General features: G+C 56.5%; 2 protein-coding genes across 4 annotated transcripts; one reads left to right on the top strand and one right to left on the bottom strand.

The window, feature by feature from the left end:
• The first annotated feature begins 179 nt into the window (after positions 1–179).
• ZBTB48 (zinc finger and BTB domain containing 48) lies at positions 180–7038 on the top strand. Of its 2 annotated transcripts, XR_008208785.1 has the most exons (10): positions 180–1053; positions 2094–2205; positions 2634–2726; positions 3206–3292; positions 3746–3900; positions 4465–4601; positions 5043–5207; positions 5363–5451; positions 5738–6152; positions 6758–7038. XR_008208785.1 is itself a non-coding variant. In XM_052691953.1 (9 exons), exons 1-9 carry the CDS (start codon positions 347–349, stop codon positions 6032–6034), a joined length of 1842 nt encoding a protein of 613 aa, XP_052547913.1. In that variant the 5' UTR covers positions 180–346; the 3' UTR covers positions 6035–6956. The 2 variants fall into 2 exon arrangements, 1 of the variants encoding a protein (XP_052547913.1); XM_052691953.1 differs by having other exon boundaries at positions 5738–6956.
• Positions 7039–8701: 1663 nt separating this feature from the next.
• Positions 8702–16043, bottom strand: KLHL21 (kelch like family member 21). Of its 2 annotated transcripts, XM_052691955.1 has the most exons (5): positions 15934–16043; positions 13789–14885; positions 11626–12031; positions 9821–9893; positions 8702–9512 (listed from the first exon to the last, which is right to left on the bottom strand). In XM_052691955.1, exons 2-5 carry the CDS (start codon positions 14813–14815, stop codon positions 9219–9221), a joined length of 1800 nt encoding a protein of 599 aa, XP_052547915.1. In that variant the 5' UTR covers positions 14816–14885; positions 15934–16043; the 3' UTR covers positions 8702–9218. The 2 variants fall into 2 exon arrangements, with proteins under 2 accessions (XP_052547915.1, XP_052547916.1); XM_052691956.1 differs by lacking the exon at positions 15934–16043 and having other exon boundaries at positions 13789–15155.
• Positions 16044–16060: the final 17 nt, after the last annotated feature.

Genomic DNA, 16060 nt, shown 5'->3' with positions numbered 1-16060 from the left:
TCTACTTCCGTGTTCGTCACATCCGGCGGAGCACTTCCTTATTTACATCTGTATTCTACTTCCGTGTTCGTCACTTCCGCTTTCGTCACATCCGGCGGAGCACTTCCTTATTTACATCTGTATTCTACTTCCGTGTTCGTCACATCCTGTTCGTCACTTCCGCTGTTGGCACATCCGGCATTTTAGTTCCTGGTTCGTCATATCCGGAACGTCACTTCCTTTTTCGTCACATCCGGCGAAGTATTTCCCTGTTCTTTACATCCGGCGCCCCAGTTCCACCTGCGTCACATCCGGCGCGCGGCCGCAATGGCGGTGTGGCGGCGCTGGTCCCGGTAGCGTTGCAGCCATGGCGGGCGCGGCGGCGGCAGCGCACAGTGTGCGCGTGCTGCGGGAGCTGAACCGGCAGCGCGCGGCCGGGCAGTTCTGCGACGCGACGCTGGGCGTGGGCGGGCGCGAGTTCCGCGCGCATTGGCCGGTGCTCGCCAGCTGCTCCCGCTTCTTCCGCGCTCGCGGCGGCGGCGGCGCCGGGCCGGTGGCGCTGCCCGAGGGCCTGGCCGACACCTTCCAGCTGCTGCTCGACTTCTTTTACACCGGACGCCTGGCGCTGACGGCGCACAACCGCGCTCGCCTGCTCGCCGCCGCCGAGCTGCTGGGCGTGCCGGACGCCGTAGCGCTTTGCCGCGCCTTCCGCCCCGCCGCCGCCCGGCAGCGGCCGCGCCGCGCCCCCGGCCCCGCGTTGCGCCCCGCGGAACCGCCCGACGTCCTCAGCCCGGCGGTGCCGGAGGGGGAGCGCCCGGCGGGGTTGCCCGGCCCGGAAAGCGCGGTGACCCTGCCCGTTCCTCCGCCCGTCAGCTCTCCCCCGGTGGCGGCGGCGGGCGGCGGCGGGACCGGGGACAGCGACGCGGAGCTCCTCCCCGAGAAGAAGGCGCTGCGCAGTAAAGGGAAGCCCGGCGCGGGGGCGGCAGCGAGCAGGAAAGGCGCAGCGGTGCCGGTGGAGTGCCCTACGTGCCATAAAAGCTTCCTCAGCAAATATTACCTCAAAGTGCACAACAGGTAACGCTCCGAGCTTCATCCTGTTCCTTGTGAGCAGGGGATCCCGGCGGGGTGGGGGCTGAGTAGAGGCTCACCTCAAGTGCAGGGGGTTCTGCTTGGTGCTGCTGAGGGGTGGCTGGGCGTCCCCACGGCACCTCGGGTCCTCAGCTCCCCAAGCAGTGTGGGAGGCGTTGCCCGAGGTGCTGCTGGGAGCTGTAGCTCTGCGAGCATCAGCCGGCGCAGCTCACAAAGAAGGGTGAAGGTGCTCAGGAGCCCTTTTTGGGGGACATAAGTCTGCAGGTGGATGGCAGGGAAGGCAGAAGGAGCTGCCAACTCCTTTGGCTTTGATGAGAGCAATGCATGGAGCTGCTAGATCCTAGGCTTCCAGAACAGGCAGGAGCTGCATAGCTGTTACAATCAGAAAGATTAACATGGTAGAAGGGCGATAGAAGAATGTAACAACAAAGGAACCAGCACAGATAGGATGATATTTCACAGGAAAAGTAAAGGTAGTCGCCCATCTCTGAGGATCTCAGCTTGCAGGAAGGACTCCTCAGGCGAGGGATCTCCACCCAGAGATGCTTCCCCAGAAGCAGTCAACCCTTAATGAGGTCTAGGAGAGGTGCAGCCAGGCTCTGCCCCTTCTGATCACACAGCTGAATTGCCTTCACCTGTGCTCCCAGGGCTGGCTGGTCCTTTCCCCAGGTGCTCAATCAGAGATTCAGGCTGTAGCTCACAGTTCCCATACTTGCAATGAGCAAGGTGATGGAACGTGCTCTGGGAACATGGAGGTGCTTGTGGACACCCTGGGATCAGCAGAAGTGTGTGGAAAGGAGGCTGTAAATGGTTCATCAGCAGCTGTTCCACACACCAGAGCAGAGGCAGCTGGTGAGGCCTCAGGCTGTGGGCAGCAGAGACAGCAAGTGGGGTTCTTGCATCCTCTCTTCAAAGCGCGAGGGCTGGAGGACGCAGATCAGCGGCTGTTCTTTTGTGTGGGCTCAGGAGCTCAGTGCTGCTGTTACTCTGTCAGTAATGGATGCTCTGAATTTGTGTCTCCCCAGGAAACACACTGGAGAGAAGCCATTTGAATGCTCTAAGTGTGGTAAATGTTATTTTAGAAAGGAGAATCTCCTGGAGCACGAAGCCAGAAATTGCATGAGCCGAGCTGAGCAGGTACACGTGTGAAGTCCCCACCAGTCTCCTCAGGGGGTGGGAGAACGCTGCAGATGCAGGTGCTGTTTTGCAGAAGCAGAATTCAGCCTCTTTCCAGCTGCTGGCAAAACCCTCCTTATTGGAGCACGCTTTCTGGCTCCCCCAGAGCGTGACGGAAGTCCCAGAGGTTAGCAGCTCTTCTGTTCATGACATGCTAGCACATGGTTTCTCACAGGTGTCTTTGTTTTTTTTCCCCAAGCACATGAGAGCACTCTTTGTCCTGGAAGAGATAGGAGTTTTTGCAGTACAAGTGAAACACATTATCTAGGCATGGTGCCCAAATGGCCAATGCTGCTCTCAGTTGCTGGGATGGCTGCTGGCTTCATTCCAACTCCTGGCATCTTCCTTTCCTGTCTCACACAGAAGCTGATGCCTTCCTTCTCTTGCAGGTTTTCACGTGCTCTGTCTGCCAGGAGGTGTTCAAGAGGCGGATGGAACTGCGGCTCCACGTGGTGTCGCACACGGGGGAGATGCCCTATAAGGTCAGCAGTGCACGTAGCTGTGCAGCCTGGTGCTGGGCCCGGCAGGGCGGGCGAGCCTTTCTCTTCTGGGGAGCCTGGCCTTGCCTGGCAGGTGCTTATGGGGGGCTGTGCCACCAGCTGGTGGCAGGGACGCTCTGGTGCTTGCAGTGCATCATGTCTGACTGCAAGCGTGGCTTTTCTCCCCAGTACCTGCCTTTCTCCTTGTCCTTAATATTGCCTTCACTGGGTCCCTTCCCTGGGAGCTGTCAAGTGTCTCGAGCGGCAGCAGAGGCGTTCCCCACCTCTGAGCTGAAACAGGCTCTTGAGACACACCTGAGCCAGACAGTTCTCTGTGGCTCTGCAGCATGGGCACCTACTGCCTTGCTGGAGGTCTTTGTGTCGGAGCGACTCCCGTGCCAGTCGTGCAGGCATGTCACCGATCCTCTCCTCGTGTTGCAGTCACTGTGAGGTGGCTGGGAGCTGACTCTCCTGTATTTCAGTGCTCCTCCTGCGCACAGCAGTTCATGCAGAAGAAGGACCTGCAGAGCCACATGATAAAGTTGCACGGCGCACCGAAGCCCCATGCGGTAAGGGGAGCACGCTGGCACGAGGTGGGGTGAGTGGAGGTGGCATTTTGTAAGGCTTTCCCTGCGCTCCTGTAGAGATCCTGAGAGAGAATGGTCCTGCTCTGACCTAAAGTAGTTCCCATTATCCTTTCTGGTTCTGCTAAGCAAGGCAGGGAGTTCTGGAATGCTGAAAAGCTCCTGGAAACGATTCTTATTTTGGATAAATGAGCAGCCCTTGTGGCTCTTCTTAACTGATAGATCCATGTCTACTGACCAGCTTCTCAGTTCCGGCTGGCTGTCTCATCCCATTCAGCGTTTTGAAGCTTGCTATTGCTGCAGGGTGCAGCAGGGCACAGCAGGGTGCATCTTGCATGGCACAGCTGTGCTGCAAGGGGAGCAGGTCTGTTCTGGGTGCACACTGCGAGCTGCGTGTGGGTGAGCTGCCTAACCCTGAGCTCTCCTATGGCCTTGCAGTGCTCAACTTGCTCCAAGTGCTTTCTGTCTCGGACAGAGCTGCGCCTGCATGAGGCATTCAAGCACCGGGGAGAGAAACTGTTTGTCTGCGAGGAGTGTGGACACAGAGCCTCAAGTCGCAACGGCTTGCAGATGCACATCAAGGCCAAGCACAGGTGTGACGTGAGCTCTTCCCTCCTCTGTGTCACAAGTGAGCTCCTCCCCAGGCTCCTGGGGGGTGGGTGCCAGGGAGCCTCCTGAAGCCTGTGGGGTGACTGATGGTGACAACTGCAGGTTGCTGGTATTGACAGCTGTTGGTAGTTGGCCAAACCTTAGTTCTGCTTGCCTCTCTACCAAAGGAAATTTGTACTGTTTGCATTTCCTCTAAAGATAATAATGCAGGTGATGGCTGAAGCTCATCAGCTGTCCTGCCTGGCTAATTCCTGTCTGTGAAGTGGTGAGTTTGTGTTAGCTTTCCACACTTCCCTCAGAGCTCTGGTTCCTGGGCTGGTTGTACGGTGCCCGAGGGGCAGGAAGCACCAGCTCTGCACTTCAGAAGCATATGGGTGCAGAGGAGAATTTGTGTCCCTGCAAAATACTTTAGTTTGAGATAAGTTGAAGTAGGATTTAATTGCAGTGCTTTGAGAGTTGCAACAGCAAGTGTCAGACAGACAGAGAGGCAGGTGGCAGTTCTCCAACTGGGGCTGCCTGAGGCTCAGCTGCCTTTCCCCTGCTCTCAGGAACGAGCGTCCCTACGTCTGTGAGTTCTGCCATCACGCCTTCACACAGAAAGCAAACCTCAACATGCACCTGCGTACCCACACCGGTGAGAAGCCCTTCCAGTGCCACCTCTGCGGCAAGACCTTCAGGACACAAGGTACCCCCAGGGCACACAGCTCTGCGTGCCTGCAGCCCCCCTCTCCTATCCCAAGTGGCCACCTGGGAGCTGGTAGTGCTGAGCGCCCTGCTCCCCCCATGGGTATTTGCCACCTCTGAAACAGCCGTGCTGAGAAACCTGTTTTCCTTCTAGAGCAAGGCATGCTCTGGTGTATGTAGGATAACACCTCACGAGGGAAAACTGCCTTTTTTTTTTTTTTTTTAACTTCCATAACACAAAAAGAGGAAAACAGTGGTGAATTTTTCACATCTATGGTTAGCTCAGCGCAACAAGCTCCTGCTTTTGCCCCGCTCCAAGCATTCCTAACCTGCCTGGCACAGAGCACGTGGTCTCACCATCGTAGCACAGTGTGCCTGTGCCCAAACCGGGGCACCCAGCGGGCTGCTGACCTGCAGCTCTCTCTCCCTTTGCTCCCGGCAGCGAGTCTGGACAAACACAACCGGACCCACACCGGGGAGCGCCCCTTCAGCTGCGAGTTCTGCGACCAGAGATTCACAGAGAAGGGGCCCCTCCTGAGGCACATCGCCAGTCGGCACCAGGAGGGGAGGCCCCACTTCTGCCAGATCTGTGGGAAAACATTCAAAGGTACCTTCTGCCTGCCGCTGTGGCTTTGGGCCACCGTTCCAGGCTGCGCTCCTTTCCATGCCTCGACGGCCCTTCTGCCGTAGTGCTTCACACAGCGTGGGCCTGCAGCTGTTCTGCCTGCAGGGCTGCTCTGAACTCCTTCCTTTCCTTCTCAGCTGTCGAGCAGCTGCGTGTCCACGTCCGCAGGCACAAGGGAGTGAGGAAGTTTGAGTGCACCGAGTGTGGGTACAAGTTCACACGGCAGGTAGGACGCAGCTCGGTGCTGGGCCGTGAGTGACTCGCGCCGCCTGCCTGCTGGGGGCACAGAACCCCGGGTTGCTCTGCTGCAGTGAGTGACACCAGCAGACTGCCAGGCTGTGAACGGGTTTCTTTGCACTGGGTGTTCTGAGGGCTGTAGGCAGTACGGGCAGCCTGCCCTTACAAGCTGGTGCTCTGTGGGTCAGGGGAGCCTTGCTGTGCTTTTGCCGGCCCTCCCTTTCGGAGAAGCACGGCACACCAGGCAAACCCTTCCTGCTTTCTCCCTCTCGCAGGCACACTTGAGGCGCCACATGGAGATTCACGACCGGGTGGAAAACTACAACCCCCGGCAGCGGAAGCTTCGAAATCTGATCATTGAGGATGAGAAGGCGGTGGTGGTGGCCCTGCAGCCACCCCAGGAGCTGGAGGTGGGCTCAGCTGAGGTCATCGTGGAGTCCCTGTCCCACGGCCCCCTGCCTGAGGAGATCCCTGTGCAGAGACTCTGTTCAAACGACAGCTTCCCCACGGCAGACGTGATGGAGCAGTCGCTGATCATCACAACAATTCCCGATGACTGTGAGGCCACGTGACTGCAGCCGTACCTTCCTACCAAACAAAGCATCGGGCCTGAGTCACTGCTGCATTGGTTCTCTTCAGCCTCCGGGAGCTCTAAGTTGTATATCCAGCCCTCCTCCCTCCTCCTTCAAGGTAATGATCCCAACCCTGGATTGCAAAGAACGTTTCTAATGAAGTGATAATCAGGAATCAAATTAAGAAATATGAAGCCACTCAGAACAACTACTTAAGTAAATGTACATACAGTGTATGAGACGAGATGTGATTGATGACTCCATATGTGTAATACTGTGGATTGTTTTTAACAAGCTCTCAGCTGTGGCTGGAAGGGAAGGCTAGCTCACCTGTAGCTCCAGTGCTAGCTCCTACCTTGCTCCATTAGTTTTATGCTGATGATTCAAGCTCTTCCAGAGGAGTGTGACGCTGTCCCTTTCCTTAAACACATGATGAAACGACCCTTTCCTCAATTAAATCTATGCCTTGTGGTTTCGTTAAGCTTCTGCTGCCCATTCCTGTTTCTTTTCTACATTAAAGGCATGGTGTGTCCTCTTACCTTCTCCCCCACTGAACTCATTTAGCTGTTACTCAGCTTGAAAGACAGGAGCACAGCCATCCCCTAAGCTCCTGTTGTCAGAAGTGGGGAGTTGAAGTTGAAATATTTGAAATAACAGGATCCAGGGAAGCATCACACATCAGACTGGGTGCACACATCACACCCACAACCCTTTTCCTTCTAGCACTCACCTGGAAGGCAGCCCTCTGGGTTAAATGCAGCTCAGGCCTGGAATGAGAAACGTCAGTGAAAGCTTAATTGTGGTGATTTTCGCATCAAAAGGAATGCAGACGTAATGTAACATCTTTTATTTAACTTGACCGTTGCAAGTAAACTTAAAAACAAACTATGAGAATAAAAATACATCATCTGTAAATGTAAAATGCCTTTGTTTCAAAGGATGGTATTCAAACAGGACGCAAAGATTTGGACACAATGGATTTTACAAAAAATAAATACAGCTCCTAACAGTCGGACCGGTTGGGAATTTGCGGGTGGCAGATGCAGCAGTGAGCACTGCAGAGTGAGGTGTGGTGCATGGGGGACGCTTGGAGCTCAGCACTGTACATCGTGTGCAGCTCAGCACAGCGGGGCGCAGGGCTGCTCCTGGCAGCACAGCTTGCACTGCGTGCACCCACGGCAGCAGGGCGCTGAGCCACGAGGCCCCACTGCGTCCCAGCCGCGCTTCCTCTGTGCACGGCGGCTTCAAGCTTCCAACCTCGAGCACAGCCCAGCCTGATGAACAGCTTTCTCACGGTTAAGTGGACCAGCATAAAACAGCATCCAAGGCAAAACGGGTATTTTAAAGCTGTGAACACATCGATTTCATGGAGACAGTTCTGATGTCTCAATGCGGTGGCAAGCCAGAGGGTACAGAGGAGCTTTCCATTTCTGAGTCAAGCTCAAATTCACTTTTTACCCCTTGGTTAAAAACCAGAATGAAAAAGAAAACCAATCCAGCCACCATTTCAGCCACTGTTACAGTTCACTTTTCCTGAAGGCGCAGTGCTCATTCTCAGATGAGCCATTGTAACTGTTTGCTTGTTTAAGAAACATTCCACAAGTCAACTGCAAGCAGCTTTTCTTCAGCTGAAGGTATACAGAGGAAATACAATTCAAGCTAGCTAGGTCACTTGAGCAAGTATAAAGGCATATCTTACACAGACCAAAACAACAATGAAAGAAAACCCTAAATAGCTACCTTGCACTCTGCAGCACTCTCACTACCTCCTACAACTCAGCCAAATGATGCCAGCAGCATTTTCCAATTACTCCAAGTCCAAGAGCCTCTGCAAACTGAAGACGAGACAGGCACAAGGACTCTCCAGAGGTTCAGTAGGTTCCTTCACACCAGTTAATGCATTTCTGCATCATGGTGTCTAAACACCACTAGCTTATTTTTTCCACAAGTCTGCAGCAAATCTAAGGAAGCTGTGCTTACCTTTCCAGATAAGCCTTCTAAAAGTGTACAACTTCCACCCAGTTCCTTTACAGCAACAGACAAGAGCGTGCCCTTGCTGCACAGGGCCTATCTGCCTGACCCTGCACACGTGCCAAGAGCTTGATGTAAAAGGATTGTCAGCAAAGAGCCCTGGTCAGAAGAACGAGCTGCCCAGGCGTGTTCTACAAGGCGAGCAGCCTGACACCAGCAAGCTCTGTCAAAATGGGAAAGCAGAAAGGCTCCTCCCTGAGGGCCCCGGCGCTCCACAAGCCAGCCAAGGCAGGCACTTTTCTCTTTCCCTTTAAGGAACGGTGCGGGTGATCAGAAATGAAGGCAACCTAGTTGTGAGAAAGTGATTAAAAAATAAATAAAGGTGTTTCTTATTAGGAAAAACAAAAGTGCCATTCTAAGAAGGGTAGGAAAACAAATACCTGCAAAAGTTTAAATGCCACAACTTAAAGAACAGCAAAACACACAAAGAACTGAAGTTCAGACAAAAGGAAAGGTCAAGCTTCACAACCCAGCCCCTCGGAGATCCCTGCTGCGCAGACACGTGTTCTTCCAGAAGGCAGTGAACAAAGCCAGGACTGCGGTGACACGACGGACGAAGGGCTGCAGCCTCACAGCAGCCTCTCATTCAGCTTCTTATAGAGACATCTCTTCCCCTCTAACTGCACAGAGGAAGAGATCCAAGAGGCCTGCCTTCCTCTAAAGCATACAGCAGAGGAGGGGAGTCCAGACCCCAGTCCTACCGAGCAGAACCCTCCTCCTGAGGGCTTTGGTCCTGCCTGTTTTCCTTCTGCTCCTTTTCTTTTTTCCCATCGGAAGAGACTGAAGAAAGGAATTAGGTGACAAACAAAGCGTTGCAAAGTGAAGGAGCTCCAGGTGAAGGGTGTCTGCCCGAAAGCTGTAAGCTGTGGTGCTTCACACAGCCATTTTCTGCAGAGTTCACTTCTCAGACCTTCTCTGTGAGTAGCACTGCACCTTCGGCCTCCAAAGAAAAGGGCTGAGGAACGCTGCACCCAAAGGCCTCGTGTTCTGCCAGCTAGGTTTCTACAACAGCATTTCAAACACTCCATTTTTACTCCCTGTACTAATCAGTACCTTTTTGCTTCCAGGCTCCAGTTTGCCTCTGCCTTCTCTCAGAGCAACACCGGCTGTGGGCAACGAACTCGCATTGAGGCAGGGACGGCACGCTGCCCCGCTAACGCAGCTCATTCAGGTTCTGGTGGTGAAGGTTCGGGCGCTGCCTGTTCAGGGTGATGGTGTTGTCCAGCGTGATGCTGTCATCCTCCTGTGTGGTTTCTGGCATGAACTGTCGGAAAATGCTGACGCTGCCGTGCCAGAAGATGGGCTCGGGGAGCCGCCCTGCTACGCTCCACGTTCGTGTCTCGGGGTCGTAAGCTTCCAGGACATCCGAGAGCTCAAAGGTGTTGTCGTAGCCGCCGGAGACGTAGAGCTTCCCTCCCAGCACAGCCACACTGCCCCCAACGTGGACCTACAAAGTAAGATTAAATAAGCAGCACGGTTAGAAGGGCAGGTATTGCCCAACCAGGGAGGTCTCCTGCCCACTTGGACACGTCGGCAGCTGCTGCCCCCTGCGTGGCACTGAAGCTGCTGCTGCCCCCGCGGCCACGCGTGCCCTGCTGCACTGCCAGCACCTCTCATCATGTCCAGGTAACCGTGATACATCTGAATGCATTCTGTGCTCAAGGGCTATCATCTAACCAGAACACTGCTTTCCAAAGGTAATTTAACCCCATTATGAGCACAGATAAGCATCCAGCAGGGTGGTGAGCATCCTACCTGAAGCATGGCAGGGATTTTATCCCATTCGTTCTTCACTGGATTGTAAACATCCACTTCAGCTGAGTCATCCCTGCAGGAGATAACACAAAATTACTTTTCTGTGTTGTCAAAACCTTCCTCCTTGTGAAGCCCACATCTGAACAGCCTGAGCCATGGCCTGCAACGCACCTTTCCTGGAGCACCTTTCCTCCAGCCCTGCCACATAAATTGAAGACCAGAGGGCTGCTGTATGAAGGCTCCGGTCTCAAAGCAAAGCCTAGTCTCCAGCATGGACTTCTCAGATAGCAGCAGTAAAGTTCAACCCCAGGAAACCCCTAGAACTCCGTGCTGCACCTCTACACACAAAACATGCCAGCAGAGACAACACTCAAGTAGCACTGCCCTAATTCTCAGTGCTGGTAACCTACACTTAAAGAGCCCAAATGGCCCTTCTCAGCTTCTCCCTGGGCAAAGCAACGCTTTATGCACTTCCTGATGTACACTGAGCCAGTGGACACCACCTAGGAGGTACAAAAGACAACATGGAGGCAATCCTCAGGGCTTTCTCAAACCCAGATTGTTTTCAGTTTGCATATATGGTAGGCGTGTTCACAGACTAACATTTGTCAGCCTGTATTTTATTGGCTTCGGTGCCAAACACTTAAGAGTCTCAAAGAAAAATCAGCACTGTTCTGAAGAGACTTAAACCTCTGTGCATTTAGAAGCAATGAGATCCCTACTGCTGGAGTTTTTTGCCACGCCAAATTTAGATAGGCCAGAGAACTGTAACAGAAGAGCTGGCAGGCAGCACAATCCCCCAAGGCTTCTTACAGCCACTCACCACTGAGACGCGACAGCAACAGGTGAGAGATGTTTGTAAGGCAGAAATGCTCATTGCTGACACAAGAATGCAAGAAGGACAAGGTCAGGGCAGACAGAAAAGCACTGCCAGTCAGCCCAAGACAGTTCAGTTACAACAGACTTCACAGGCTATGGCAAAGAAGAAAATCTCCTTTTATTCTTCAATGGCTGATCAATCTGAATTTCCTTTTACATGCATTTCAGCCTCTGAAATTGTGCTCTTTCAATTTCATGCAACCCATTCTTTATTTAACAGAACTGACTTCAGGAGTTGCATGCCTCCCTTCTTGAGCCTACTGGCCTATAGTTGCAAATTCTTTATAGGAAGTATCCAAGATCTGACGTACAGCAGAAAACAAGACCCAAGCATCCTTTACATGGGCATATTTTAAATCCTGAAGATGCTTTTCTAAAAACCTTTCCTCCTCAAAATGGTTCAGAACAAAGAGCTGCTGCCTCTGCCGGGATGGCTTCAGAAAGGTAATTGCATCCCAAATTGGGAAGGAGCTTAAAAATAGTGACCAATCAGCTCGTCTTCATTCCTCCTACCTCTGCTGAGACAGAGGGTGTCCTCTGCTATGCCACAGTTGAACGTTTTCTTGGAGCTTACTCACTTATTTATAGCAACAAGGGGGACTGAACCAGAAGCCAAGAAAACTGAGAAGTCTATTCCAAGCACAACTGCCAACGTCAGCCTGATTTGTAACCCTGGCTATTTCCCAGCCCTCGCTTTAAAATTCAGATATTTTTACAGGACTTCAAACATATGTCCTTGAGGTTCAGTTGTGACAGAGCTAAAAGGAAGAAGCGTGGTAGTTTGCAGAGCAGAGGCAGCGCTGCCTTGCCTTCGTGACACTGCTCCCACGTGGCCACTCCTAAGACCCAAAGGCTTTCCCAGGGAAAACCCTCGGCTCACCTCGCGCAGAAGCAGGGAGATGGGGAGAAACTCTGCCACTGCTCACCTGATGAAGTACATGAGCCCGTTCAGAGTCACGGTCTTTGGGGCGAAGGACCAGGGAGGCAGGTGGCCGCAGTTCACCAGGGACCAGAGGTCGCTGTCAGGGTCGTAGCACTGCATCACCATGGTCTCCTTGCCAGACAGAGAGCCGATGGCGAACAGCTTGCCGCGGCACGAGGTGGTGGAGCAGTTGTCCATGGGGTACAGCATGGGCTGCAGGGCCTCCCAGCTGTCCAGCGAGTGGTCGTAGCGCTCTGTGCTGTCGGAGGCGATAACGTACAGCAGGCCGTCCAGCACCGTAGAGCTGTGGTATTCTCTGGCTCTCAGCATTGGGGACACCTCTGTCCACTCGTTCACGCTGGAGTTGTATCTCCAGACACAGTCGTACAGCCTCGATCCATCCGATCCCCCTGCAGCACAACACAAAGCATTTAAGAGTGCTGACAAAAAACATTCCCTGGAAGGAAAGCACTCTGTGGTGACAGAGGAGAGGGCACGGCTCTGAACTGGACTCTGTCGTGTCTTCCAGCTACGCCTCCTCAATATCCACACACATTTCTGCCCTGCAGAGCCACGCACTGTGCACACAGATAGATCCTAGGAGACCAGAAGTGAGAAGATGCTACCAAACTTTCTGCACTATTTCTGACCCAGATTCCCAGTAAGCCAAGGAGGATTTCTCCCATGGCATTCCCAGCGCGTATTCAGCAATGATTCAAAACAATACCCTCCTTTGTTCCAAACCACCACTGTCTTTTCCATTTCGCAGTTCCTCTGCTGCTCTCCAGAAGCTGCTGTGACACAGCAGAGATTAACATTCACCAGCACCCAGGCGCCAAGGCGCTGCTGCTGTTAGCAGCATGGAGCCCTCCCAGCCCTCCCTGCCGCCCCAGCAGTGACACTGATGTTACACAGAACCACCTCCAGCGGCAGCAGCCTGGCTGAAGCGCAGGGTTCTCAGCAGAGAGCACCCCCAGATCTGCCTGCAATTGCTCCGGAAGGGGTGTAGAGGCATTAATACAAACTAATCTTCCTTTTCACACTGCTGCCTTGAAAATCTAAGCTTTGTTTCCTGCTAAAAGCAGAGAATGAGCCGTTCTCTGTTCAACTCCGCTCCACCTGCACTTCAAATCTTTAACAGCACGTCTCACATTCCTGCAACACACACAGGACTGCCACTCTGAGCACAGGGATTTAGCTCAAAAAGGTACCTATATGTGGATTAGGCACCAAGTTACACATCTGTGTCACCTCTGAAGAGGTAATGATGGCCCCAGCAGACCGTCAGGAGGCAGGGTGTGTGCCAAGGCAGACACTGACTCACACACACTGCTGCCACTCCTCAGTGCCTCATCTGCACAGAGGCCCACTGCTCCCAGAGCCTTCCAACATGCCTCTGTCTCTGCCAGGCTTGTAATTCGCAGCCTCTGAACCCAAACACTTGTTTTGCAGCCAGAAATCCAAAACCCCTCTCAAGTCACTCATATCGTCCAGAGCAAACAGTTAGAAAGTTTCCCCAGCGCGAGTTCTGTGACTTGTCTGCATACTCAGAAGTATTAGTCACAACCAAATACCTCCCAGATTGAGATCAGCTGCTAAATCCTCACCCAGCACCACCTCCAGGAGTCTCTGCTCCTCTACAGGCTCCAGCCGTGCTGTGCTGGAGCAGAGTTTCAGATTCTTCGCTCCTCTACTGAAAGCCAATTCTCACAGCAATCGCCCCAGTATTTTCAATGGGAGTCTCAACACTGAGGCTTTCATACAAGCTCTCCCAATTCACACTTTTGCCTGCCCTTGTTAAGCCCTACTCAAAGATGCAGCTGTCTTTCCTACCAGCCTCCTACCTGAACATCTGTTTATGACCCAGAACAAACGTTAACACAGAGATGCACAGGCTGCTCTCGATCACGTGCTGCTCCTACCCTGCGTGCAGCATCAGCCAGCCAGCCCGGCTGCTTCTCCACCTACAGGAGCAGAACCGTTCTCGAGAGAGGAATGAAAGCAGCACAGGAGGTGGGCGCTGTGTGGGAAGTGGGCTCCCATGGCCGAGTTACTTATTTCCTGGAAAAGGCCAGCACGATGCCCTGTGGGGGACTCAGAACGCCTGCCAGCACCCGGCCTGCTGCAGAAGCAGAGCTGCTCCCTGCCCGCCCCCAGCGCGCCTTACCGGTGACGTAGATGTCATTGCCCAGGGCAGCGACGCTGTAGCCCCCACCCAGGTGCTCGGGGAACTCAGCCAGGTAGCGCCAGTGCCCGGTGCGCGGGTTGTAGCAGTCCACGGTGACGAGCTCATCGCAGTCGCGGTCGCAGCCACCGACGAGGACGAGGATCTCGGCGAGGCCGGTGGAAGGCCGGGGCCGCATGCGGGCGCAGGGCCCGCGGTCGTGGCGGTCGAGGCGGGCAGCCTGGAAGTCGCGGGCCTCCTGGAGGAGGCGCAGGCAAGGCGGGCAGCGGGCCACCAGCGGCTCGCCCTCCACGTGGGCCAACAGGTAGAAGCGACGCACGAAGGGCAGGCGGACGTGCGCCAGGAGCTGGGGCAGCAGCGGGGCGCGGGCGGCGGGGTCAGCGTGCACCCAGCGCAGCGCCAGCTGGAAAGCGGCCTCTTCTTTGGGGACGCAGAGCCCGTCGTCACGCAGGTAGGAGAGGAGGCGCGGCAGCGGCAGGCGCTCCAGCTGGGCGCCCAACTCGCTCACGTGCCGCAGGATGAAGCGGTGCGCGGCGGCCGCCAGCGCGGGGCAGGCGAAGGCCTCGGCGAAGTCCTGCATGTCCAGCGCGTTGGCGGGCTCCAGCTGGCGCGCCAGCCAGGCGCCGCACGCCTCCTTGACGGCGGGGAACTGCAGCAGGTCGGCGGCGCGCAGCAGGCGCTCGGCGATGTCGGGGCCCAGCCCGCCCACGCGGCCGGTGTAGGCGAAGTCGAGGAGGCGCGACAGGCACTCGGGCTCCACGCCGTGCAGCCGCACCCGCTCGGCCCGCGCCTCCCGCAGCGCCCCGCCGAACATGGCGCGGAAATAGCCGGAGGCCGCGGCCAGGACGGCGCGGTGAGCCCCGAATTCCCGCCCGCCCGCCACCACCGTCACGTCCAGCAGGCTCCGCTCCGCCCGCAGCGCGCTCAGCCCCCGCAGCAGCGACACCGCGTGTGCCGGTTCTCCAGCCGCCGCCGCCGCCGTCCCGCCGCCGCCCGCGCTGGTTGCCATGCCGTGTCTGGACGAGAGCGCACGCCGAGTCGCAGCCCGAAGGGACACCGGGGTTCAGCACTGCGAGCAGCTGGCGGGAGGGGGAGAAAAGAAACGAGCAGGTAGGTCAGCACAAGGAGAAACGTCCTACGGCCAGGAAACGGATGAACTAAACAGGGCTCGGGAACATCCTCCTGCCCTGACACAGAGGAGCTGCAGTTGCATAACGCGTTGGCGCTGCCAGCAGCCTTCCCAGCTTAGGCTAATTATATTTCAAGAAGCCCGTGTTTAAGTTTCACGGGATTAAGGGATCCCACGAGCTCTGCACGCCGGCTGAGCTGATAACTTCGCACACCGGATCGCTCCGGGAGCGCCGCACCTCGGCCCGGCCGTCGTCTGCAGGTCTGCGCCCAGCGGGGAGCTTCACCCGCTCCTCGGGGCTGCCGGGTCCACAGCAGCAAATCGCCCACGTGGGCGCTCCGGGGCCCCGCCGGCAGCGCCGAGCGCTGACACGACAACCGGGCAACGCGGGGACCGCCGGGGCACCGGGAACGGCGCTGCGCTCCCGCCGGATAACGGCCGTCCGTCACACGCGCGGGCCGCGCGCAGAGCGAGTTCCCGCAAAGCTTCTGCTGCGGGCGGTCATCGCAGAGCCGAAGCCCCGAGCCGCACGGCGCTCGGCAAAGTGCTGCCGGCCACCAAACAGAACCGCGCTACAAGAGAAAGCACGGCCGGGGCACGGCGACGGCGCCCGGAGCGATGGGAGGCGGCGGAGCTCCGAGCCCCTCGGGACGGCCTCACCGAAACGGGAGCCGCGCGGCCCCGAACCGCCCCGCAGCAGGGTAACGGCACCGGGCGGGAGGAGCAGGCGGCCCGGGGAACCGCGCGGATCGGCACCGCCGGGCCGGTGCTCCGCACAGCGCTTCTCGGGGCTCGGAGAGCCGCACACGGCGACGCCGCCCGCCGAGCCCGGCCCCGGAGCCGAGCCGAGAGAGGCGGATCCCGAACCGCGCGGCCCCGGCCCGGCCGCCCCGCAAAGAATCGAAGGGCGCGGGCGGCCCGTTCCGAGCGCCGGCAGCGCCGCCCCAGCGCCGCCGAAACCCCCGCGCCTCCCGGAGCCCCGCAGCACCCGCGCTCACCTCGCGCCCCCGCGCTTCTCGGCGCCGCTCCGCCCCGCGGCGCCGCCCCTCTCGCACATTCCCGCAGCTCCGCTCCCGGCGCTCCCCGCGGCCCGCACTGCGCACGCTCTCCCCGCGCCTCCCGGCG

This window comes from Tympanuchus pallidicinctus, unplaced genomic scaffold, assembly GCF_026119805.1.
Source record: "Tympanuchus pallidicinctus isolate F22 unplaced genomic scaffold, pur_lepc_1.0 scaffold29, whole genome shotgun sequence".
Classification (NCBI taxonomy): domain Eukaryota; kingdom Metazoa; phylum Chordata; class Aves; order Galliformes; family Phasianidae; genus Tympanuchus; species Tympanuchus pallidicinctus.
The sequence above is the reverse complement of the archived record's forward strand: the minus strand, read 5'-3'. Positions and strand labels throughout refer to the sequence as shown.

What these genes read in the sequence shown, in the direction of transcription:
- KLHL21 (XM_052691955.1), bottom strand. Translation starts at nt 14,815, where the DNA reads ATGGCAACCAGCGCGGGCGGCGGCGGGACGGCGGCGGCGGCGGCTGGA. An exon ending in CAATGACATCTACGTCACCG is followed by an intron (nt 12,032 to 13,788) that starts GTAAGGCGCGCT and finishes GTTGTGCTGCAG; the next exon opens with GGGGATCGGATGGATCGAGG. An exon ending in GGGCTCATGTACTTCATCAG is followed by an intron (nt 9,894 to 11,625) that starts GTGAGCAGTGGC and finishes TATCTCCTGCAG; the next exon opens with GGATGACTCAGCTGAAGTGG.
- ZBTB48 (XM_052691953.1), top strand. Translation starts at nt 347, where the DNA reads ATGGCGGGCGCGGCGGCGGCAGCGCACAGTGTGCGCGTGCTGCGGGAG. An exon ending in CGGGGGAGATGCCCTATAAG is followed by an intron (nt 2,727 to 3,205) that starts GTCAGCAGTGCA and finishes CCTGTATTTCAG; the next exon opens with TGCTCCTCCTGCGCACAGCA. An exon ending in CTGTGGGAAAACATTCAAAG is followed by an intron (nt 5,208 to 5,362) that starts GTACCTTCTGCC and finishes TTTCCTTCTCAG; the next exon opens with CTGTCGAGCAGCTGCGTGTC.